Here is a 24,672-nt window from a genome sequence, read left to right on the forward strand (position 1 = left end):
GCCCAGTCTCTGGGTTCCCCTGGCCTGCAGGGCTGGGGAAGGAGCCAGGCAGCGAGCCCCGCCTGCTGAAAGGAGGCTCGATCGTGGTTTTCAGGATCTGGGCTCCGGGCCCAGCTCTGCCCCTGGGCGGCGTGACCTTAGGCGAGCCCCTCCAAACTTCTGGGACATAATTTCTTCACCTTTGAAATGAACAGATTGTATCCCTTCTGCTCAAAGATCCTTCTACCCATTTCAGGTCCTTCTCAGATTAGAAACTAATGTGGTCATAATAGTGGTGTGAAGAGTTAGTCGTGCCCTTTTCTCTCTACTGAAGCTATGAAATCTCAAAGACCGGTCTTCTCCTTCTTTGCCTCAAGCACAGTATACTGGTAGATGCACAGTAAATATCTTTTGATTTACTAGATCACCAGGATAAATCCTTTTTTTTACGAAATGTACCCTGGCCCGATCTCTCTCCACCCTGCCCCCCCATATCTCTTCTCAGGTCAGTGCCTCAGTCCTTCCTTAATTCACCCTGGGGTTGCTCCTGGGTGTGGTATTCCCTAGAACTATAAAGGCTCATGACCCAGGTCCGTCACTAATTTTGTGCCTCTTGACCCTGCTGGCTTAGAGTTGAGGAAATCAAGACACAGGTTCTACAACACAAACCAGAATGCTGGTACTAGACTGTCTTAGCTAATCCAGCCCATGGAACGAGGGTGCTCACGGAAAGTAGTAGGTTTTGTCAGATTATGGAGATTCTTGAATGCCAAGCTCAGAGTCTGTGTTCAGGAATATGAATCTACCATGTCTGGAGTATCCTGGAGGGGACAGAACGTGGAGAAAGGGAGATCAGCTAGAAAACTGAAGAAGCTATGTCACGGGGGCGTGGCAGGGAGGGCCCGAACTGGGACAGAGAGAAGAGCTCAGGACCCCTGCAAGCCTGTACTTTGCTGGCCCCTTTGCTAGGGACAGTCCTTAAGACGCGGAGTCACGTCAACACCCACTCTGTTCCAGGAACTAGGTCCATGTTAAGATGGTCCCGGTGCGCTGGGACCAGCAAGTGGGGGCATGGGCTTAGAGTGGAGATAGAAAATGCACATCTAAATGTTGTGGGGTGAGTGCCGGCCGGAGGTGTAAACAGGGTGCTAGTGGGGATGGGGGCTGCACAGAGGAAATCAACATTCGAACTGGCTGTGCCCCTCTCCAGCCTTCTGATGAGCCCTCTCGGGAGGCTGAGCTGGATGGACGACATCGTGGCTTCCCTGTTCTTGGCTTCTGGCTGCGTATCAGAGGGAAGGGAGACAGGGAGGGCAGAAGGTTTATTTCCTTCGCTCCCAGGAGACGAACCTTGGGTTAGCGGTGTCTCTCAACCAAGAGTCACTGCTTCTGTCAAGGTGGTCTGTTCTACAAGACTCTCCTTCTGGGTTCTGGTGACTGTTCCCTCCTCCTAGGCCTGACTCACAATGGCTCTGCTATTATGCTCCCCTGTAGTTTCCCCAGACCCCAGGCAAGAATTTGTGATTAATTCCTTTATCCCAGTGTGACTGGATCTCTCTCTCTCTCTCTCTCTCTCGTTGGGACTCTCACAGATATCCTGGGCCTTTGAAATAAGAATACACAATTCTTTGGGACTTTATCTCCCGGTAAACTGTGAGCTCTTCCCTGAGGAATCATGTCTTGTTCATCTTAGCCCTCTCTCCCCACTTCTTCTCTTAATGGGAGTTTCTGTTCATAGGGGTTGCTTATTGATTGTTTGCTAAAAGATATTCATTTCTCCTCCGTCACAGCCATGCCTTTGACCCCAGCTAGTCATGTGGCTGTGTTCTGAACATTCCCCAGGGGAGGAGCCACAGCTCTGTTCCCCCCTTCACCTTCTGGCTGTTCTCACCTCACTGTTTCTCACTCGGGAGGACAAACACTCCCACTAAAGCCTTTTCCTGCTCAATACCCTAAAGTTTACCGTCTTTACGTCAATACCAGATGCCTGTGACCTCAGAAGAGACCCTAAATCTCTCTCCACCCTAATTTCTAAGCTTGCAAAATCAAGATAAGAATAATACTGACTTCAGAGGACTGCTGGGAGAATAAAAACAAATGCGATGTCCTGTAAAATTTATTGCCTTTCCCATGAACTATATCAGTGACTATAAAGAATAAGCAAGTTCTCTACCCCTCCCCCATCCTACTTGGCCTGACTGGTTTCCATGAGGTAAGCACTTCGTTAACAGGCCGAGCAAAATACTAGTAACTGACATTTCCTGAGCACTTGTTCCCCGCTGGTAACTGTTCTAAGCACTTCATAGGTCATCTCATTTAATCCCCACAAGAATCATGTCCAACAGAACCTATTTTGTCCCCATTCTACAGATGAGGAAAAATAACGATACAAAAAGATGAAGTCACTCGCCCAAGGGCCAGAGCCAGAACTTAAAACCTAGGAAGCTCGGCCAAAAAGCCACGCAGTTAACCCCTCTGTTTACACTGTCTCCCCTATGGACATTCTCTGTGACATATGGGAAGACACATCACGAGGACCGGCAGCGGCAATCAGTGAGACAGCATGTGGAAGTTAATCAAGTGACTAAAAGCAACGTTTGACCCTGGTGGCAGTTCTGGCGAATGGAGCTCAGGCTTGGCTCTCCAGAATTCAAACTGAGATCAGTTGGGTGGGGTTAATGGAACTGCATTCTTCACATCTCCGTGTTCTGGTGACTGAGACTCACCTGAACTTAGCGCATGCTCCACTTCCTGCATGCTCACCCCAGGGGAGGCAGTGGTCTCCATGTCCATCATCACACAGGTCACTTTGGTCGGCACTGTGGCTTGGGGTGTTGTCTCCGCGGGCAGCGGCTGGGCTGTGGCATGTGAAGTGGGTGTGTGGGCAGAGCTGTGCTCTTCTGCTGGGGCCTCTGGTGGGGTCGGGGCTCCGGTGGGCTTGGTGCTGGTCTCGGCAGAGCTGTGATTGGTGCTGGCCGAGGAGGCAGAAGAAACCTCCGGGGGTGAGGTTGATAGGGGTGGGGGTGATGAGGCTGGAGCCCGAGGGGAGGTGAGGGTGGGAGACTCAGTGGGGGCCGCCGAGGGGTGCTGGGACCCTGTGGGGGGCGCGCTTGCCTCCTCGGGAGTGCTTGAGCTGTGTTCTGGGGGAGTGGCTGTTGAGTGCACCCCACCGCCAGCTGGTGAGGGGTCTGTGCTCGTGCCTTCCCGGTGAGAGGCCGGGCCGCTCGTCGTCTCCTCTTCTCTGGGCTCCGTGGAAATGTTCTTGGGGAGCAGAGGTGCTGGCGCCGAGGCTGTGGCTGGGAAGACCGAGTTGCTGGGAGTGCCACTGGTCGGGGAGGCGGGAGGGCTCTGTGGAGAGCTCGTCCAGATGGCCGTGGAAGGGACAGTGGCTGCCGGAAGAGAACCGGGCAACTGGGCTGACGGAGGCAGGCTCTGTACCCTCAATCCTGTGGAAGAGCCGGCACAAAACATGGTTAGTATGTGAAAACCTCTGAGGGAAGCCTGCTTCACAGCATTTCCACAGGTCTTTCTCATTTTGCATCATGCCCTCCCAACTGTGAAGGTGACTTGTGAATATTTTCTGCCCACTCACTGCTCCCTCCTCCCTTTGTGACTATCAGTGGGAACCAGCCTGGAGGCCCAGTAAGAACCATTAGTGGGTCCGTCGACACACTTCCAGCCAATGCATGGAATGACCTAATCTTGTCTCCTGCTTGCTTAAAACTGTGCCCTTAAAAAGTGAGACTCTCTGGGGAACTGACCTTTACCGGGAATTGTCTGGATTGCTATGGGGCCTGCACCCCAATACCTGCGGGGATGCCCAGGGTGTGTGCTGAGGGTGGGGGAGGCAACGGTTGGTGAGTGCAGAGCTGGAGGGGCTTATGGATTGGCTGTTCCCTGCCCCAGAGATTGTGAGCTCTGCTTGTGTGTGTGCGTCTGTGTGTGTGTGTGTGTGTGCGCGCGCACGCGCGCTTTGCATTTATGCACAGGGATACCAGGGCTATGGGCTTGCTGGTGGGATGAGTCAAGATGTGAACACATTGCCTTTGAAGGGGGAAAGGCACGAAGTCCCAGAATAAAAGCTGAGAGCAGGAATCTGAGGTTTGGAAAAATTATCTGGGACTGGAACCTAGTTCTTTCAAATTCTAGCTTGGGGTCTTTACAACCATAGCATTTTGCAAAATGTTCTCCTTCACATTTTGTAACATTTAGAATTAATTTCCTTCCTTCCTCCCTCCATTTGCGCATTCCGTTTAATTAACTAATTAATTCTTTCATCCATTCAAGTACTTAATGAATGGCTTCTATGTGCTATCACTCAGCTAGTCCTGGATTTTGCTTTTGCTTTTTATGTAAACCATCTTTTGATTGAGCCCCCATGCCCCTCACCATCCCCCAACTAGCTTTTCCCCTAGTCATTTCTATTCAGTGGTTGGCACCTTCTTTCACTCAGTTGTTCAGTTAAAAACTGAGACATCACCCTTAATGCACCTCTTTCCCTCACACCCCATATCAAATCCATTGGCGAATCAGAACGAGTCTACCTTGAAAATATATCCCAACCCAACCACTTTTCCTCACCTCCCGCATCATCTCAACATCACCCGAGCCACCAGTCACTCGCAGAGACAACTGCCATAATCTCTTCATTAGTCTTCTGCCTTCCAGATTTTCTCCCTTTCTGTTACTTTTCACATAGCAGCCGGTATGATCTCTTAAAGTGGTACATCAGAGCATGTTCTTTATCTAGTCAAAACCCTCCAAAGTCATTCTGTTGCACTTAGAACAAAATTCCAAACTAATCCCCTACATTGCCCCATGCTCGCTTCATCATTCAGGTTGGTCTCGGCTCAAATGCCACCTCCTTCTCAGAGGAGCCTTCCCAGATGATCCTAACTAAAATCATTCCTACTCCAGCTCCTTGCTTATTTTTTAAAAGATTAATTTTTTAATTGTTAAAATACATATAACATTCACCATTTTAACCATTTTTTAAAAGATTTATTTATCTGAGAGACAGAGAGAGAGGAAGTACACGGTGGGGGGGATGGGGCAGAGGGAGAGGGGGAGAGAGTGTCAAGCAGACTCCATGCTGAGGGTGGAGCCTGATGCTGGGCTTGATCTCACAACCCTAAAATCATGACCTGAGCAGAAACCAAGAGTCGGGCGCTTAACTGACTGTGCCATCTAGGCCCCCCATTTTAACCATTTTTAAGTGTACAGCTCAGTGGTATTAAGTTCAACCATCACCACTAACCCATCTTCAGAACTTTCTCGTCTTCCCAAACTGAAACTCTGTACCATTAAATAACAGTAACTCTCCTTTTTTCCCCCCTCTCCCCAGCCCTGGAAACCACTATTCTACTTTCTGTCTCTATGAATTTGACCGTTCCAGGTAATGCATGTAAGTAGAGTCATATTACAACTGTCCTTTCATGACTGATTTATTTCACTTAGAATAATGTCTTCAAGGTTCATCCATATTGTAACATGTGTCAGAATTTCCTTCCTTTTTAAGGCTGAATAATATTCTATTGTATATATAGACCACATTGTATTCATCCATTCATTCACTGATGGACTTTGATGGGTTGTCTCTACCTTTTGGTGACTGTGAATAATGCTATGAATCTGAGTGTACAAATATCCATTTGAGACCCTGCCTTCAATTCTTTTGGTTATATATCCAAGAAGTGGAAGTAATGGATCATATGGTAATTCTATGTTTGATTTCTTGAGGAACCACTATACCCTTTGCTCATTTTTTTTTTCATAAAATAAAAGTTTCTTCCTGAAATCATATTATTATTTATTTACTTATTATCTCTCTCTTCTATCAGAATGTAAGCTCCATGAGGGTCCAGGGACCTGGTCTTATTCATTTCTGTTTCCCCCAAGCCTAGGACAGTGTCTAGGTCATGGTAAGTGCTCAGTAAGTCCTTGTGGAAGCAAAGAAGGAAGGGAGGGAGGGAGGGAGGGAAGGAGGGAGGGAGGAAGGAAGATGAATTAACTTAAGAACGATATCCAAGGGCGCCTGGGTGGCTCAGTTGGTTAAGCGACTGCCTTCGGCTCAGGTCATGATCCTGGAGTCCCAGGATCGAGTCCCGCATCGGGCTCCCTGCTTGGCAGGGAGTCTGCTTCTCCCTCTCCCACTCCCCGTTTGTGTTCCCTCTCTCGCTGTGTCTTTCTCTGTCAAATAAATAAATAAAATCTTTAAAAAATAATAAAATAAAATTAAAAAAAAAAAAAAAGAACGATATCCAAAAATACTCCAGAATCTCTCTATTCTCTTCTACATATCACTTAGTATGGCCACATCCATCAGAGCTACCTCAGGAATGGCTGCCTGGTGTCACATGAGCGCAGGAACCTTGCTTTCAAAGTCAGCCTCAGGCTCTGTCATTCTACAGTGACACATACCTACCTATGCCTCATGTCATGTTAGGTCTTCAACTCTTTAGCCCTCCATATTCAGAGGAGATTTCCTTGCCGGTAGCCTACAGGTAATGGCCAGCCATGATCAAAATTCGTAAGCAATAAAACACGGGCTAGATTCCAGCACAGAGGAAGGGGGAAAAGATATATGGGGAGGCATTCAGGCACTTGGGGGAACACTGCTTACCTCTTCATTCTGGCACACAGTAGATGCTGTAGCTGATGAAAAGTTGTGCTACAGAATCTATTCTGAAAACACTTTTCTCATATTTAACTGAATTTAACGTTTGAATTGTTATCGAAGTACTTGGTTTTATTTTCTCATATTTAACTGAATTTAATGTTTGAATTGTTATCGAAGTACTCGGTTTTATCTTGTTGAAAAGGAGTCGGTAAAGATCATAAACTATAAGTTACTCTCCTAGTAAATAGGAGGGCAGACCTCCTATATTAGGCCACATAATAGTCCATGCTGCTATACTGGACTTTTGGCAGCTCTGAAGTGTCAACGATTTCAGAATGAATACAGAGCAAAAGAACCTTAAAATATGGACAGAACACCAGTTGGGAAAAATATTATTAAAATGCTGGATCTTCGTATGGGACCTTTGGAGCTTACTGGCTCTGCATCCTGGTAGCTCCCATGGCTCATTATTCTGTGGCCAAAACCCCAAGATGACAATGTTCAACTACTGTTGATAGTATCATATAATAGATGGGCAGATGGAGGCGGAGATGGCCGCAGTCTGGTAGCTGATTCAGAGCCTTTGGAAGCCTGGGATATGTGAGGAATGAGTCATACACAAAGGAGCACTAATTCACTAATTCCTTCCTTCCTTCCGTCCGTCCGTCCTTCCTTCCTTCCTTCCTTCCTTCCTTCCTTCCTTTACTGAGTAGCTTCTATGCCTGTGGCTTTGCCCTCAGAGGATTCAATATCCAGCAGGACAGAAAGGACACCTTCCTGTAATATGATGTGGCAAGTGCCTCACTTAAGTAAAAGCAGGTTACAGTGGGAGCCCTGAAGTATGATGGATACATTCTGTATAGAGACCGTGGAATGCAAAAGTATACAAACGTCATTTTCAAATGACATTTAGAAAAGTCACAGAAGAGATGACATTTGAGTTGGTTCTGAAAGGATGAGAACACACAAGATGCCACTGAAGGTGTTTGATGTTCAGGGTGACACCTGCTTTGTCATTTCCAGTGGAGCTAAAAGCTGGACCACGAAAATCATTAAAGTGCTGAAAAGAACATGCTCCAGTAATTGGTTTTGTTGCTAGAAATACCTATTTCCTTGTTTAACTCTGACTAGTATACTATTATAACTCCTACCTTCCTGCTTCCAAAGAGGACTGGAGGTGGTCATTCATCTTCCATGGCTACCTTCTGAGTACTTATTTAAAATACTTTACATCCAGTTCAAGCAATTCCTACTCCTAACAAAACAACAATGCAGGAGATTGTGACAGTGCTGGTCATCTTCACTTGAGTAAGGCATTAGAAGCCTCTGCTCTGCCTTATTTGATGGTGCATTCCATACTGCTGCGATCGCATGGTGGTGGCGGGTCTTCTTGCGGCATGAAGACATCCAAGGCCCACTAGGACTATCCTAGGGAATGCCTGCTATCTTCCTCTGCTCAGGCTGCCAGCACAAAATACCACATAGACTGGGCAGCTTTAACAACAGGAGTCTACTTCTCACAGTTCGGAGACTGGCAAGTTCAAGCAAGGTGTGGGCCCATTCAGTTTCTGGTAAGAGCTCTATTCCAGGCTTATAGGTGGCCACTTTTTCTCATGGAGTGAGGGAGAGGCAGCAAGCTCTCTGCTGTCTCTTCTCATAAAGGCACTAATCCCATCCTTAGGGCCCCACCGTCATGATCTCATCTAAGCCTAATCACTTCCCCAAAGCCCCATCTCCACATACCATCACACTGGGGGTTAGGACCTCAACATTCAGAGTCATGGAGATAGTCTGAGGAAGTATCATTTCTGCTTTCTCACATGATGGATTTGTGCTTCCAAAGGAATATCAAACTGTGTAAGTCAAACAGATAAGGGTGTATACTTTGTCAGGATTTAAAAAATTTTTTTTAGAGCTAGAAAGGGGCTCTGTGATGTGAGTACAGCTCCTCATTTGATACATGGAGGATGGACGCAGGAAGTGGTGTAAGTGAACTCAGACTTCTAAGACGAGTAGCTGGGCTATGTGGCCCAGAAAGAATCATGTAGGGACAGAATCAGACTGTGTCCTTGACTGGAAAAGAGCGGTAGAATGTACTGTAGCCGGTAAGCAAGTGGGGGCGCCCCAGGGGAGGCCGGGCAGCTGAACAAGCTGAAATCATGCAGTGCCCCATACACCTTCCCATTCCAAATACAGCCACCTTCCCCTGAAGGAAAGGATTAGCTCTCATATTTCCTTGAGAAAAATGGCAGAAAAACTAGAGTGAAGAAATCGAACCCATTACTCTCAATTTAGAGGTGAATGTGCGTTGTTCCAAAACAGTGACATCGCCAGATGTGGTGGGTCCCGCCTGGGCAGCGACAGGCCTACGTGCCTGAACTGGGCTGACTCAAGGAAGGAAATCTCTTAAGACTTGGCCCAGAGGAGAGTTCTAGGGGAATGATGGCCAACTTCACCTAATCTGAAATTCCTCCTAGTGGGCTGACAAATGGCAGTCTTTCCTGAAGTCTGGTCAGGTTGAAGCTTTTCTATTGCAAGAAGAGCTGGCCGCTTGTTGCTCAGAAAAAAAGCGGATTCTTAGTTGGAAAGAAAATTATTCATTGCCATGTACATTGTCCTTTATGGGAGAGGCCAGGATCAGAGTTTCTGTCTCTTTGATGTACGAGAGCAAGGTGTCTGGCTCGATCCCCAGTTTCTTGCCTTGCTAGGAGAAGGGATCTGGGGGCCGCCAGGTTTGGGTAGGTGAGTTCTCCCCGTGCTGAGATATTCCAGGGTAGAGAGGCTGCATTCTGCACACGTACTGCCGCCTCCTGGCCCCCACCGGGTGTCAGCGACATTCGGCCGCATGGGCAGCCTGTGCACGATGAACGCCCCGAACTGTCGCCTTTTCCTGGGTTTCATGAGCAGCCGCGTGGGCCAGAGTCCCAGGTAGCTCGACGGCCAGTGCTGCTTACCCATCCCCCTCCCAGCCCCCTGCATGTCCTTTCCTGCCCTTGGCTTGTCAAGTACCTGAGGAAACATGTGACAAAGCTTTGACAAATTCAGTGAAACTCGATCAAAACGCACTCAGGCCCTTTCCCGTTGCTGCCAAGTCAGGCTGAGTGGTGCCTCTGCCTGCGGTCTCACGGCTCACGCCAGGCCTGCCTGCCGGAGGCCCCACGGCTGCGGAGGGCTGCGCGCTCAACGAGCGCTAAGCTTAGCCAGAGGGCCGCCGCCGCAAGCGGGCCCGCATCACAGCCCTCCGAGGCTTGAGAGGAGAATGGGCAGCCTGCGCTGGTTTCCCCCGACCTGAGGCTAAAACTTCAAATGCCCCGCAATGATGGGGTTTTGGAACATAGGTGAGGTCCGGAGCCCACGGCCTAGAAGGAATTCTTGAGACGTCTTTGGTGCAAAAAGGTGGTTTATTAAAGCACGGGGGCAGGACCCGTGGGCAGAAAGAGCTGCTGCCCTGGGGTCTTGAGGAGTCGTGATTATGTACTCGGGAGTTGGGGGGAGTAAGGAAAAGGAAGGTTTCAAAAGAACTTTCATATGCTTTTTTTTTCTTTTAAAGGTTTTATTTATTTATTTGACAGAGAGCAAGAGAATAAGAGAGATTGAGCACGCACAAGCAGAGGGAGAAGTAGGCTCCCCATTGAGCAGGGAGCCCGCTGCAGGACTCGATCCTAGGACCCTGGGATCATGACCTGCGCCAAAGGCAGATGCTTAACAACTTCCCCACGCAGGCGCTCTACAAGATACCAGAGGCCTTGCCACTGTCAAGTTAAGGTTGTTTTCCCCTCTAGCAAGGTATTAACATTAAGATAGCTGGGAGATTCCTGGAAGAATGTCACACAAGTCCCACCCAGGAGTGGGGGTGTGGGGGGGGGGAGGATGCAGGGTGTCAGCTTACGCTTGGTCTTCAGCTAGCCTTCTGCTCCCTCATCAGCAAGGCCTGGAGGGCTCTCCACCATCCAGCCCCAGTCTGCCCCTCCAGCCTTGCTCCCCACCAGGCCCTCAAACACACGAGGCTTTTCCCTTAATTCTATTCCTTCTGCCTAAACAGCGCTCTCTTTTCTCTGCCTGAGTTACTCCTATTCATCATGCCAGTGTTAGCTGAAGTGCCTTTGCTGACTCTCCTGCTAAATCCGTCCCTCCCCCACCCCCAAGCCCTCCTGGGTTCAGAGCACCCGGTACCTTCACCGGCTAGCCCTGACCTCAGTGTGTTAACTATGTGATTGCTTACAGGAAGCTTTGTCTAACGCACGCCTCCCTCTCCAGCCTCCAAAATGCACACGGAACATGGGCCGTGGTGGATTTGCTCACCACGCATCCTCCTTGCCTGGCTCATAATAGGAATTCAAATGATTCCTAAAATACACATATTTTAGCAAACTGAACTGTTCCCTACTGTCTGCCTCCCTGCCTTTGCTTGTGCTGTTCTTCCCACCCTGAATCCCTCTCCCCATCCCAATTCTGAGAACTCGGGAGCCTTACCCCTCTGTAGAGTTTTCTCTAACTTGATGGGGTCACAGCACTTCGCACAGATTTTAATTGTAGCATACATTATACCGAGCCATGATTTCTCTCCATGCTTGTCTCCCATCAGTCTGGGAGCCCTATTAATAGGGACTGCAGCTTGCTTTTTGTGTCTTAGTGCCTGGCACAGATAAGGGACTCAATAAATATTCATTGAGTGAAAACATGGATTCTCGACCCTTTGAAAAACAGAAATGTTCTCTGGCTTATAGGCTGGGTCCTGATAGGACAAATGCATCTTCCCTTTGATTTGTCTGTAAGTTCCATAAAAACCATCAGCTCATGTGAAATTGTAGATGGGTCTCCAAGCAGACGTTTGCTGTTTTTGCTTGCTCGTTTCCACTTTGGAGACTGCAGGACTTTGCTCTCTCCGGGCATGATACAGACCAGAGTTACACAGAGCCCTCAAAAGGCTGGCCATCGGTCAGTTGGCCCAAACACAGGCTGGCCTTACCATTTTTTCACTGAGTGGGCTACCCTTCTGTGCAAGAGACAGAAAAAGAGGGAGTAAAAATAATCTTACGATGATAGATATTTTTTAATATCAAAACTAGGTCTTTGTGTTCTTTAGTTTGAGTGAAGGCACTGTTAGGGACTTTCACAAAAATTCCCAACTGAGGGCACCCACCACTCCAGAAGATTCATCTAACATCTGCAAAACCATCACTAATCAGAGCCTGGTCCGCCTGTATGGTATTTGAAGGTTATCACATATCTAGACGGAATGTGTATGCCCCAAAGCCATTTAAACTGTGTTTAAGAAGACACTTGTTTGAAGTAGAAAAGCCAATTCTCCCGAGTGTTTTGTTTATGGAAATGAGATGCAATCCTAGTCCAAAAAGAGGAAAAACGCTTTTGTTTTTGAGCCACCAAATGAGAACCTACAGACCTGGTGTATGACTCAATTTCTCTCTCCATAAAGTCAGGACTCATGATACCACTGGGCTCCCTGTGGGTGCTGGGAATGCTAATGACAGAATAACATTTGGGAAGAAGGTTGTATTTCCTGGAGAAAAAAAATATAACATTTTCTTTCTTTGCCCCAGAAGCAACAACTGTCTTTTGTCAGTAGGATGTCCCCCCAAAACTCACTATCTTTGGTTGCGTGGGGACTGTGGTGCTTGGTCTCAGGAAGCGGCTGTGCTGAGCAAGGATGCCCACAGGTACCCGAAATTCCAAAGGTACCGTATTGGGGTTCCTCAGGGTGGAGCAGTGGAGAGAAAGAGACAAAGTAGGGAGGGCGAGAACCTTCTCGTTGGCTGCTTTGTGGTTGGGGGAATATGGGTGTGTGCCATGGGTAGTAGGCTGGAAGAAGAAGACAACCTAACCTCTCCATCAGGGAGCAGGGGGATTTCTGAACAAGCGTCAGGTTCTTTCGTTCTTCCCTTCCAAAGGTCCAGTCCCAACATTTGTGGGGTCCAGGACCAGAGCACACACAAAGGTCCGCCCAGAGAATGTCTAAATATGTAACTGCTCTACATTACTTCGTGTCTGTGCCCCAGGCTGCATTCCATCCAGGGCCGTGCAGGCCACAGCGAGGGGATCCCTCTGGTGCCCTGGGAACGCATGGGGCCAGGCACCTGCTGGGGCAGTGCAGGCCAGAGCCGGGCTTGGGCCCCCCAAACCCAGGATGGAGCCCGCCCTGTACACATTTCCCAGGCAGCATTGGTGGGCAGGCTCCCTCTCCCCAGGCCTCACTTTGCAGGATTTTCAGGCATTCCCCAGCACAGGGGACGGAGGGAGTGCAGGTAGCACTCTGGGTGACTTGCAGTGACCAAATTTAAGTAGAGGCAGCCACTCCTCCGCTGACCCAGAGCTGAGGCTGTGATTCTCTCTTCTCTACACTCACTGGAGGGCTTGCTGGCCACACTGTCTGGCCTGGGGGCACAATTCAGCAGCCCGGTCCCTCTTCTGTTTGTTCTATCAATTTCTGAAATTAAAACAAAAAGAAAAACACCTTCATGGGATTGAACAGAAAAAAAAGGTGTTTGTGTTTGGGTGTTTGTAAAATGCAGTGGTCTCTTGCCTGGTTGAAGGGTGGCATACCCTTCCTTCCACCCTATCCCTGAGAAGCGCAAATGACAAATAGGTTATTTCCCATCCCCTGTAGCCCCTGCGAAGTATAAAATGTAAGAAAGCCACTAATATTGTCCTGGTCTGACTCTGAACCTCTTCCTTCAGAGGATCTTCTTTCAGGTTTCGAACTGCCCTGATGGCTGAGGCAGCCCTGGGCCATGGGCACCACTGCCTTCTCAGCCTAAATGTACTTGCCCACTTCTTCCCCCAACATTGTCCCCAGGTCAGCTGAGGGCAGCATCCATGACCTCTTGTTCCACACAAAGAGCTCCACTCTTTAGGTGGTCAGCTCTATGGCAGTCTGCCTTTGCAAGGACAGTTCCTGGGGGCATCCCAGGCTGATGCATCCTGGCATTCGTACTGGTCAATTAGTAGGCAATCTGACTCATTGCAGGATAATGCCCGAGAAATGCAATCAGATGTATTTCTGTTTGCCGCCCCACTAAAGTTCACCACTGACCACCCAGGGGTCAGGCAAGAGGGCGAGGATGGCTCCAGTACAAACACATCTCCATGACTGGGCAAATGACTCAGGAAGTTTCCTCTGAAGGGAGGGGGACGTGCAGCAGAGGCTTTCAGAGAGAAGACCAATAGCCCTCCTTCCTCTTCCTGCCACCATTTTTTTCTAAGAGCGTCCTCCAGAAATGCCAGTCAGCATAAACAGGTATGCTTCATCGTTTCTGGTTTTCTCTTTTTAATATTTTTTATGTACTCTTAAAATAGAAATATAACATATGTGCAGTATAATGCACACATCGTAAGTGTACAAATCAATGAATTTTTACATGTGTATATATCGGCATAACCACCACTCAGATCAAGGTACAGACCCTCTCCAGCAGCCCAGAAAGTTCCCTCATCCCCTCTTGCAGACATAACTCTCCCAACGAGAACTCTTCTTCTGACTTTCGTCACAATAGGTTAGTTTTGCCTGTTTTTGAACTTCATATCCATGGAGTCATACCGTGTGCACTCGTTTACGTCTGGGTTCTTTCACTCACCATGAGACTATCCTGTGTCGTCGTGTTTATTAATAACCCATCCTTTTCCACTGCTGCATGGTATTCAACTGTATGATTACACCACGATTTATTGATCCCTTCTGCCAATGGGGGGCATTTGGGTCCTTTCCAGTTTGGGGCTATTATAAATGAGCCTGCTTCATAGATTCTTAGTTAACAAGTTGCTAGTGCTTATTCCAAGCTAAACTTTCTGGGTACTTTACAAGTATTACATCACTGACTCTTCACCATAAATGGAAGGTTATCCCCATTTTACAAATGAGCAATCCAAGGTGAAAAGAAGTTAAATAACGCCTCAAGACATATAACTAAAAGGAAGTAGAGCTTGGATTCAGAGTCTAGAAGGCAGTCTATCTCAGTGACTTGCCTTCCTAACCATCTTGCTAGATGGCTGGCAGCTATGGTGGAAGCTATAAGCCAAACCACTTATCAGCTGCTTGATCTTGGGCAAATTGCTTAATTTCTGTCTTCTCGCCTGCAAACTGGGGTATCTACAGTACTCCATTCATAGAGCTATTGTGAGGATGAAATCAATAATCCATAAAAGGCAGACACTGTTGTTTGACTAAGCTAACATCCACTCCCCATCCCCTCTTGCCTGCCTCCCTATAGAGGCTATGAAATTTATGAAAGTTAAATGCTCCCTTCCTGGCCTCCTTTGCAGGGACTGATGGGATGTAGGTTCTGCACAGCGGGATTGATGGGATGTAGGTTAAGGGGCTTCTGGAAAAATGTTGTTTCCTTATAAAAGGAATATGTAAGAAAGGGAAATTCCCATGGTACCTCCTCTTTCCCCCTTCTTCCTGACTTTAATGCAGTTGTGATGTCTGGCATAGGGGCAGCCATCTTGTGAAGCTAAGGCTGAAAGTCAATCCACTAGGGATGAAAGTGAAAGAAAGAGCCTTTCTCCAAAATGATACTGTTGATCTTGCCAAGCCAAGACTGGTCTGCCTATCTCCAGACTTCCCGTTAAATAAACCATAAATGCCTTTGGGCAGTAAGGCACTGTTGGTCAGGTTTTCCATCACTTGCAATATAGATGACAGACCATGTAAAAAGGCCTATCACAACGCCTTGCACAGAGTAAGAGCTCAGTAAATATTAGGCTATTGTGCTGACCTCTGTCTAATTGGAAACTGGGCCCACGTGCTTTCACCTCCTCTAATCTGCTAATAATTTGCAAAAGGCACTTTGCAGGCCCAATCAGAGGGGGACTTTCACTCTTCATAGCATCAGCTGTGAGTCTCAGGGCCGGAGAGCTCCCCACATCCTTCAAGGAAGCAACAGGTAACAGGACCTGTCAGCGTTCCTGGAGGCATTTGTTAGGCTGATGCCTCTGAGAGCTGAGCTGCCTCCCACACCCACAGAATGCCTCAGAATGGAAAACAAAACAAAACAAAACAAAAAACCCAGCTAAAGGGAATTTATATTTTTCCACTTTATTGAAAAAAAAAAACAAAACATTCAGAAACTTCTGGGCAACTTCACCGTGAATCTTGATATGACCTGAATGAGGCTGACTGGCTTCAGTCGCTGAGGAAGTAGCACCGAATAACCACCAGGGACCCGCCTTTTGTTATTCTTAGACCAGCTGCCCGCCTTCCTCAGTGCCTGGGGGGGGGGGGGGGGGGGGGGGGCGGCGGCGCATCAAGCAAGAACACACTCGCCAGAATGCACCCTCCTATTGTTTTCAAATTTTAGACTTCACTCTGCAGTTTACTTTGTAAACACTCAATCAGACTTCTGTTTGTTTAGGTCCAACGTGACAAGTCCCTGTTGAGTGCCTGCTCCGGAAGAAGGCATCCCGGAAGTGATATAAATGTGTTTTATGTTTCATACAGCCTTTCCACTGACCACTGCAATGTGACTCTACTTCCCCCTCATGCATGTTGATGATTAATGCCTTCTGTACCTGACCCTTCTGAATAAAGACTTCTGATATTGGCACGGCCATGATTGCTCCTCTACCACTTTTTCTCCCCACAGATCATCTGTTTTGCCAAGCATGCTGAAAGCTTGGTGCTATGGTCTGAATGTCTGTGTCTGCCCCCACCCCCCAATTCATACGTGGGAGTCCTAACCCCCAATGTGATAGCATTAGGAGGTGCTTATGTCATGGGAAGGTAGGCCCTCATGAATGGGATCAGTGCTTTTATAAAAGAGACCCCCACAGAGCTTCCAGTGCCTTCCACCCTGTGAGGACACAGAGAAGACACCAGCTATGAACCAGGAAGAGGGCTTTCAACGGAACTTGACAACGCCGGTGCCTTGATCTTGGGCTTCCCAGCCTCCGGAACTGGGAGAAATGAATTTCTGTTGTTTCTAAGCTACCCAGTCTGTGGAATTTTGTTACAGCAGTCTGAACACACTGAGACAGAAGCAGATAAACAACAAGGTGAAAGGGATTGGTAGCCTATTAAATAACACACTGAATTAATTAATTTTAATTTCTATGCTTTAGCTCTCTTTCTGCCTTTTAAACTGTCTCCTAAACAACAGGTCTAAAAACTTACAGCGTTGGCCTGAAAAGATGCTCGTCACTCATCATTAGGGAAATGCAAATAAAAAACACAATGAGATATCACCTCACTTCTGTCAGGATGGCTAAATTCAATGACACAAGAAACAACAGGTGTTGGTGAGGATGCGGAGAAAGGGGAACCCTCTTGCACTGTTGGTAGGAATGCAAGCTGGTGCAGCCACTCTGGAGAACAGTATGGAGGTTCCTCAAAGAGTTAGAAATAGAACTACCCTACTATGATCCAGCAATTGCACTACCACGTATTTACCCAAGGAATACAAACTACTCATTTGAAGGGGTACATGCACCCCAATATTTATAGCAGCATGATCTACAATAGCCAAACTATGGCAACAGCCCAAGTGTCCATCGACTGATGAATGGATAAAGAAGATGTGATATATATATATAATGGACTATTACTCAGCCATAGAAAAGAATGAAATCCTGCCATTTGCAATGATGTGGATGGAGCCAGAGTTTATTGTGCCAAGAGAAATAAATCAGTCAGAAAAAGACAAATACCATGTGATTTCACTCATGTGGAATTTAAGAAACAAAACAAATGAGCCAAGGAAAAAGAAAGAGAGGCACACCATCCTAGGGGAATAGAGAAGCAAGTCCCCGTATTTCCCTGAGGAAAGAGAAGGGACCCTGGTCATGAGGAGCTTGCAGTCACACGTGCAAGCTCATAGCTCACATGAAGGTATGAAGAACAGAACCTAAGTGGGAACAAATCTTATTTCCAGTTTATGTGCTATTAGGGGACCCTGTTAATTTTGTAGGAATGAATCTTCTCTGCAGAAATATTCCTTATGATGAACCAAATCAGTTGAAATCACTGTGAGGAACCATGCTTGATAGAAGAGGGTAATGAATGTTAATCAAATTCTTTAAGTGATGAGGGAAACTGGCTGTTTGAAGGAATTCCACGGTGAATTTTCATTTAATGTGATTAATTACCTCCTAATTTGTCACTTGTGTAAAGAAAGCTTTCTGATTTTTAATTTGCCTAAAAATCCAGACTCTCTTAGGCTCTTGTTCCTGAACACATTCACCGCTCCAGAAAGAATTAGCTTACTCCCTTTAATCACAGAGTTTACATCTCTGCTTATAATACTGTAGATCACTGGTTGGGTACACACAGCCACATAAACATCGTCTTCAGGGTTTCATTTGCTAACCGACTTCCAGCCGCTTCTCCCTCCAGTATTTCCGCAGCCAGGCCACCTCTGCTGGGAAGAGTGTCAGCAACGCCACCGGGGCAGGTGCCCCTGGCACCGTTCGTGGCGTCCAGCGTGTTCTGATGAAAATCTCTGGGATCCATCAAAATGCCACTCTGCAGCCACTGCTGACAGATGCTATTAAACGCATCAGTCTGGAAGGACAGAAGCTGGCGACATGAGCTAACTTGGGTGAATTGCAGAAGATGTATAAAAATTGGTAGCTCAACCCGAAGCGGCATTTTGCTTTCGGTATACTGATTTAGAATGCATTTGTAAGTGTGGCTGCTTAGAAAAAAAATTATTCAAAAAGTAACTCTGAACCACTTCCTTAATATATTCCTAAATCCCCTGTGGCAATGTTGGGATGGCGCGGCGACGCCCGGAACACACATGGGCTTCATCTGGGGCAGAGGCAGCTAGCTCTACCTTGTGGCTTTATTTTAAAAGCAATTCCCAGGTCTACCTCTCCAGCCTGCTGTTCTCTCCTGGGCTCCAGGGCTCTATCTCCAAATGCCTTTTGGGCTCTGCATTCAAATTCACTAAGTCCAGCAACTGGTTTGCCTTTCCCCATCAAACCGGCTCCTCCGGGCTTCCCTTATTCCTGTCATCACCCTTCTCCTTAGCCAAGTTCCTTTTATTTTATTTTTAATAAAAACAGTATATATTTAAGGAATATAACATGATGATTTTATATATATATGTGTATATATATACATATATATATATAAAGTGATATGATTACTACAGTCAAGCCAATTTACATATCATCTCTTCATGTAAGTTACCATTTTTTGTGTGTGGGATGAGAGCACCTGAAATCTACTCTCTTAGCATACTTCTGGTATTCAGTATTCTTTTTAAAGATTATTTATTTATTTATTTGACAGAGAGAGAGAGAGAGAAAGAGCAAGCATAAGCAGGGGGAGCGGCAGGCAGAGGGAGAAGTAGGCTCCCCACCGAGGGAGAAGCCCCATGCGGGACTCGATCCCAGGACCCTGGGATACTGACCTGAGCCCAAAGGCAGGTGCTTAACCGACTGAGCCACCCAGGCACCCCTCCGTACAGTATTATTAACTACAGTCACGGTGCCATACATTAGATCTCTAGACTTATTCATCCTATGTATCTGTAACTTTGTATCATTTGACCCACATCTCCCCCCATTTCCCCACCTCTAGTCCTTTGGTAACCACGGTTCTACTACTCTCTGCTTCTATGTATTTGACTTTTTTAGATTCCACATATAAGTGAGGTCACAAAGTTGGTTTTTATTTTTCTTTCTGTGTTGGCTTATTTCATTTAGCATAATGTCCTCCAGGTTCACCCATGTTGTTGCAAATGGCAGTATCTCTTTTATTTTTTTTTAGGCTGAATTATTATAAATATAAATATATATGCCATAATTTCTTTATCCATTCATCCAAAGTCACACAGCCCACAAGAGGCAAAGCAGGGGTTTGGTTCCCGGTATGTCTAACTCTTTCAAGTAATCCTTCAGGTCTTTTTGTAAGGAGGATCTTATTCCTGTAGATGTGGAAGCTAGAAGGGAAGTACTCTGTTTGCACTCTGGTGAAATATTAAGCTACACATGAACGCACACACATACACAGAGTCCAGCCAAATATACAAATTCCTTAGATGTTTAACCAGAAGGAAATGGGTGGGTCATTCTTTAGATTAGAGGACAGATGCCCACATATCCTTTGGCAGGGGCTATCTGCCAGCCAGACAATTGATGCGCCTTCTCTCTGGCTCTGAGGCTACTTTGAGCGTGACAGATTCACATCTCACCCTCACAGCACATATCAATGGTTAATTGGGTCCCTGCAGGCGGAAGCAGAAGCACTTTGGCTTGGTATGGCTGTGGGGCTGGGATTGCATTCACAAGTCTTCATCCAGAAAATCTACCTTTTACTAGGTCCTTATCAAATAATGATGTATAGAAAAGCCAAATTATTCTTTGCCAGATCAGGAATAGCATTCCTATTTGCTGTGTAATTGAATCAAGAACATTTCGGCTTTGGCTTCTCTCTCCTAAATCCGTCCTTTCATTTACGGCCTAAGCAAAGAAGAGCAGAATAAAAAAGATACAAGCAAACTTTCTGAACAATGCAGAGAAAATTAATTCTCCTTTCTGTGTGTGGTTGTACACACAACCTAGGGAGGAATATGCTTGATAATAACTTCGATTTCTGTTTCACTGTAATAAAGCCACAATCAGTCTAAGTAAACACTACCAAGCAAAGACAGGAAAGCAAGATTTTCTTTAAAAAAAAAAAAAGTGGTAAAATCTTAGGAGGCTAACATTAGCAAGTTGGAATCTCCAGCCTCACGAATGAGCTTGTTCCATCATTTCAGCTGCATACAGATCAGTTCTTCTCGGATGACGTATCATAACCAGATTCCACAGGCCCCAGTCTAACCTGAGCAATTCCCAAAGGATTTTCCTAAACACCCTCTTGGTGCTGCCAATGGCACTAGTTAGGTCCGGTGTATTAGAAGAAAGTTTGATTTCTCTCTCACTCTTGTTTTCTATATCCTGTCAAACTCAATCCTTGTTTATCCTCTAATTAAAAGAGATATTTAGAGCCCCACTATATACTGGGTACCATGCTAAGTGCAGGGGATATAATAACGAACAAGGTCATTGCCCTCACAGAGCTTAATATTCAGGGGAGTGAAGCAATTATGAAGTGTGTGGTTAGACTGCTGTATAATTAGTGAAGGTACAGGGCACTGGGCACGCACATCAAGGGAGGGCCTCAGGCACATGTGGCTCAGGGTGTCAGTAATGAATTTCTGAGGGAAGTGACCTCTCAGATTGGATGTGAGGGATGGGTAGAAGTTAGTCCATGAAGAACAGGGAGGGTAGGAGGAAGGGGGAGCAGTATTTTAAAAGGAAAGAGCATCATGTACCAAATGCCAGAAATGAGACAGCATGAAGTCTCATGTCATGTCTGGAACCTAGAATGCCAAAGGATCTGGGACCAGATCATGTAGGGCCTTAGATGGCATGGATGAGCTTTGGACTCCATCCCAGTGATTCTGAACAGGGGGGCAATGTGATCAGTGTTTAGCTTCTGGAAGATCGCTCTGGGGAGAGCAGAGAACTGACTGGAGGCTGACAAGTCTGGAGCTGGGGCAGGCAGCTGGAGGCTGTTTCAGAGAAGAGAAGCCACGGTCTGGGACGAAGGCAGGGGCCATGGACACGGAGAGCTGTGAGTGCACTCAGGGTCTTGTGGACTGGGCTCCTTTCATGTCATTCTCGGTACTATCATGGGGCCCACACAGCCTGAACACCTGAGGGTCTGCAGAACCAACATGGCACTCCGGGGCCAGACCACCCTCTTCAAACCCCAGCTCTGCTCCTCAGTAGCTCTCTGACCATGGGGGAGTTACTTCATCTCTTGGTGCCTTGGTTTTCTCAAATGTAAAACCGGGATAATAACAGTGCACACCCCATAGTAAATACACAGTCATCTATGAGGTCATCTTCCCACTGGGGAAAGAGTCCCAGTATTTTTGGTTTGTAAGTCTATAGTAGGGACAATCTGATGCACCATTTACATTGCTTTTATTGATTTATCTTTTGTTGGCTAAAATAGAATAGTAAACCTTTAAATATATGGGATGCAACAGCCATAAATGAGCTGAACTAAGGCATCCAGCCTTATCACAGAGTAATTAATGAGGGGAAATTGCCTTGGAAGGCCATGCCATGATAATTAATGTCACTTACTTAAGTGACAGTGTCTGTTTTAAGGGGATTTGATATTGTTTTAGTATAAGTACCTTAATTTCCGGGCTCAGGAAGTATCAACATCTCTTGGAATTAATAGTATCTGTGTCTTAGACTTATAGGAATTTGCCCTATGGAGATTTTCAGGAAGAAATTACCCTTGGAAGATTGAGGAAGGTGGTTTTCTGGCTAATTCTCCCCGTCCATACACCAATACCGCTTCCTGCTTCTTGGTCTTGAGTACTCTACCCTCTGCCTCAGTGTCTCCCCGCCTTCCTTCTACCACTTGACCAAAACCTGACTCTGTTGCTTGGTCTTCTGTCCTTTGTGAAATTTTTTGTAATAATTACAACCTACATGGACTTTCCCCTTCTCCAAACTTCTATTATTTATTTTTTATTCTTTTATTCATATCTTTTTTGAGTATATAAGTAATGCACAATGAACAGCACATACTTAAAGTATACAAAACTGATAAGATTTAGCATATGTGTACTCTTATGAAACCATCACCACAGTCAAGAGAATGAACATATCCATTGCCTCCAAGTTTCCCTGTGCCCCCTTGAAATTCCATCCTTTTTCTTATCTCACCCTGTTTCTAAACAACCACTGATCTGTTTTGTCACAAAAATAAAAAAAAAATTGCCATACATTTCTTCATTTGTTATAAAATTACTTTTGCCTTAAACACTCAATTATCTTATAAAGATATACAAAAAATAGGGCAAAAGTATTTTACATTTATCCTTATATAGATTCCATTTTCCTTCTCCTGGCATATCAGTTATATATTGTGCCTAACAAGTTACCCCAAAACTGAGTAGCTTAAAACAACATGTATCATTTTACAGTTTCTGTGGGTCAGGAATTAGTATGGGACTCAGTTGGGTCCCCTGTCTCCAGGTATCTCACAAAGCTGTAAACAAAGTATCTGGAGCTTCAGTCAGCTCAAGATTCAACTGGGGAAGGAGCTGCTTCTAAATTCATTCACCTGGTGGTTGGCAGGATTCAGGTCCTGAGGAGTGTTTAGACTGAACACTTCAGTTCTGTCATGGCCATTGGCTACAGGTCACTGTCAGTTCCCTGCCACATGGGTTGCTCACACAACATGGTGGGTTGCTTCATCCAAGTGGGCAAGCAAGAAGAAACAGAAAGCGTGAGCAAGATGGAAGTAACAGTCTTTTATAACCTAATCTTGGAAGTGAGATCCCAGCACTTTTGCTATATTCCATTCACCAGAAACAAGTTTCCAGATCTCTCGAACACACAGGGAAAGGGATTACACCAGGAAGTGGGGATCACGGGGAGCCATTTTAGAACTAGACTACTATTGTTTTTGTTGTTGTTGTTTTGTTTTTTCAGTACCTATGTTATAAAGTGCACAACACACTGTTATCATTTTTGTTTTAGAAAGACAATTCCTGGAGCTCTTCATTCCTTTGGTTAGATACAGACTTCTACCCGGCATCATTTTCCTTCTGGATTTCCTTTAACGTTTCTTACATTGCTTGTCTACTACTGTACACACAGTCTTTCAGCTTTTATACGTCTGAAGGAATCTTTATTTCACCTTTGTTTATTAAAGTTAGTTTATTTGTTTGTTTTTCCTGGGTACAGAATTCTATATTGACAGTTTTTTTTTTTTCAAGTACTTTAATGTTGTTACTTCACTGTCTTTTGACTTGCACTGTTCCCAATGAGGAATCTGCTATGATTTTTATCTTTGTTCTTCATTGTATTTTTTTTTCTTGCTGCTTTATAGACTTTCTCTTTTTCATTGGTTTTAAACAATTTGATTAAGATGTGGCCTGATGTAGTATTCTTCATGTTTCTTTTGCTTGGAGTTTGTTGGAATGTCTTGGATTTCTAAGTTTATAGTTTTTGTCAAGTTTGGACAAATTTCAGCCATAAGGTCCTCAAATATTTTTTTTCTGAACTCCCCATTTCCCTTGAGGACATGTAGAGGAGGCCACACAGAGAGGTCCCACCACTTACTGCTGCCTTTTTCAATTATTTTTTAAATTTTTTTCTCACTATCTTATATTGGAAAATTCCTATCACTTTGTCCTTAAATTTACTAATTTATCTTATGCCAGGTCTAAGTTTTGTTAGTCCCATTCAGTGCTATTTTGCTTTGGTTTTTTTTTTTTTTTTTTTTTGTTTGGTTTGGTTTGGTTTGGGTTTTCGACATTGTAATTTTCTTCTCTATATATTTGATTTGGCTCTTTTAAAAATCTTCCACATCTCTCCTTAAAATGCTATTCATTAATTTTCTCTTCATTATGAGTTGTATTTTATTGTTTCTTTATGTGCCTGGTAATTTTTGATTAGGTGATAGGCAGTGTGCCTTATCATGTTGGGTATTTATTTATTTATCTATTTATTTATGCATTATTTAAACCATTTATGAACTTTTTTCTGTAACATGGTTATTTGGAATCATTTTGATCTTTTCACAGCTTACATTTGTTAGGTGGGACCATAGCTGGCTTTAGGCTAAAGTTAATTTGGCCCCTCTACTTAGGCAATATCCTTTTGAGTACTAAATCTGATGCCCCATGTATTATGGAGTTTCTCTCCTCTGGCTGCTGGGAACTTGAATTATTTCCAGTCTTGAATGAAATTTTTCTGTCAAATCATGTTCATGTCTGGTAATTCTTTCCTCAACTTTAAGCAGTTTCCATGCAAGCATACAGGACTTAGTACTCAGCTTAGGACTTGAAAGGAAACTTCTTCAGGTTCTGGAGCTCTTTCTGTGTGTATTTCTGGTACACTGCCTTAGGAATTTAGCAGCTTTGTCCTCCTCGAAGATTCTCAATTCTATCTCTTCAACTTAGGGAGATTGCCTGGCTCTCCCTAAGTTCTTTTTCTCTGTACCCCAGCCTGGCACTCTGTTTAGGTATCAAACTGAGGCAATTGTGAGGCTCATCCTGTTCGCTTCCCTTCTCTTAGAGATTACTGCTTGTTGTCCA

The 24,672-nt window shown here is 45.5% G+C and overlaps 1 protein-coding gene across 1 annotated transcript in view; it reads right to left on the bottom strand.

Annotated features, from left to right (window-relative positions):
- The window catches only part of PARM1 (prostate androgen-regulated mucin-like protein 1), a 105,888-nt gene that overhangs the window by 35,143 nt on the left and 46,073 nt on the right, over positions 1 to 24,672 (bottom strand). Inside the window, exon 2 of the mRNA XM_035004798.1 lies at positions 2,706 to 3,425. Coding sequence (XP_034860689.1) covers positions 2,706 to 3,425 — 720 coding nt within the window. The remainder of the gene's footprint in view (positions 1 to 2,705; positions 3,426 to 24,672) is intronic.

Source organism: Mirounga leonina, unplaced genomic scaffold (genome assembly GCF_011800145.1).
Source record: "Mirounga leonina isolate KUSES-001 unplaced genomic scaffold, KU_Mleo_1.0 Mir_129, whole genome shotgun sequence".
Classification (NCBI taxonomy): domain Eukaryota; kingdom Metazoa; phylum Chordata; class Mammalia; order Carnivora; family Phocidae; genus Mirounga; species Mirounga leonina.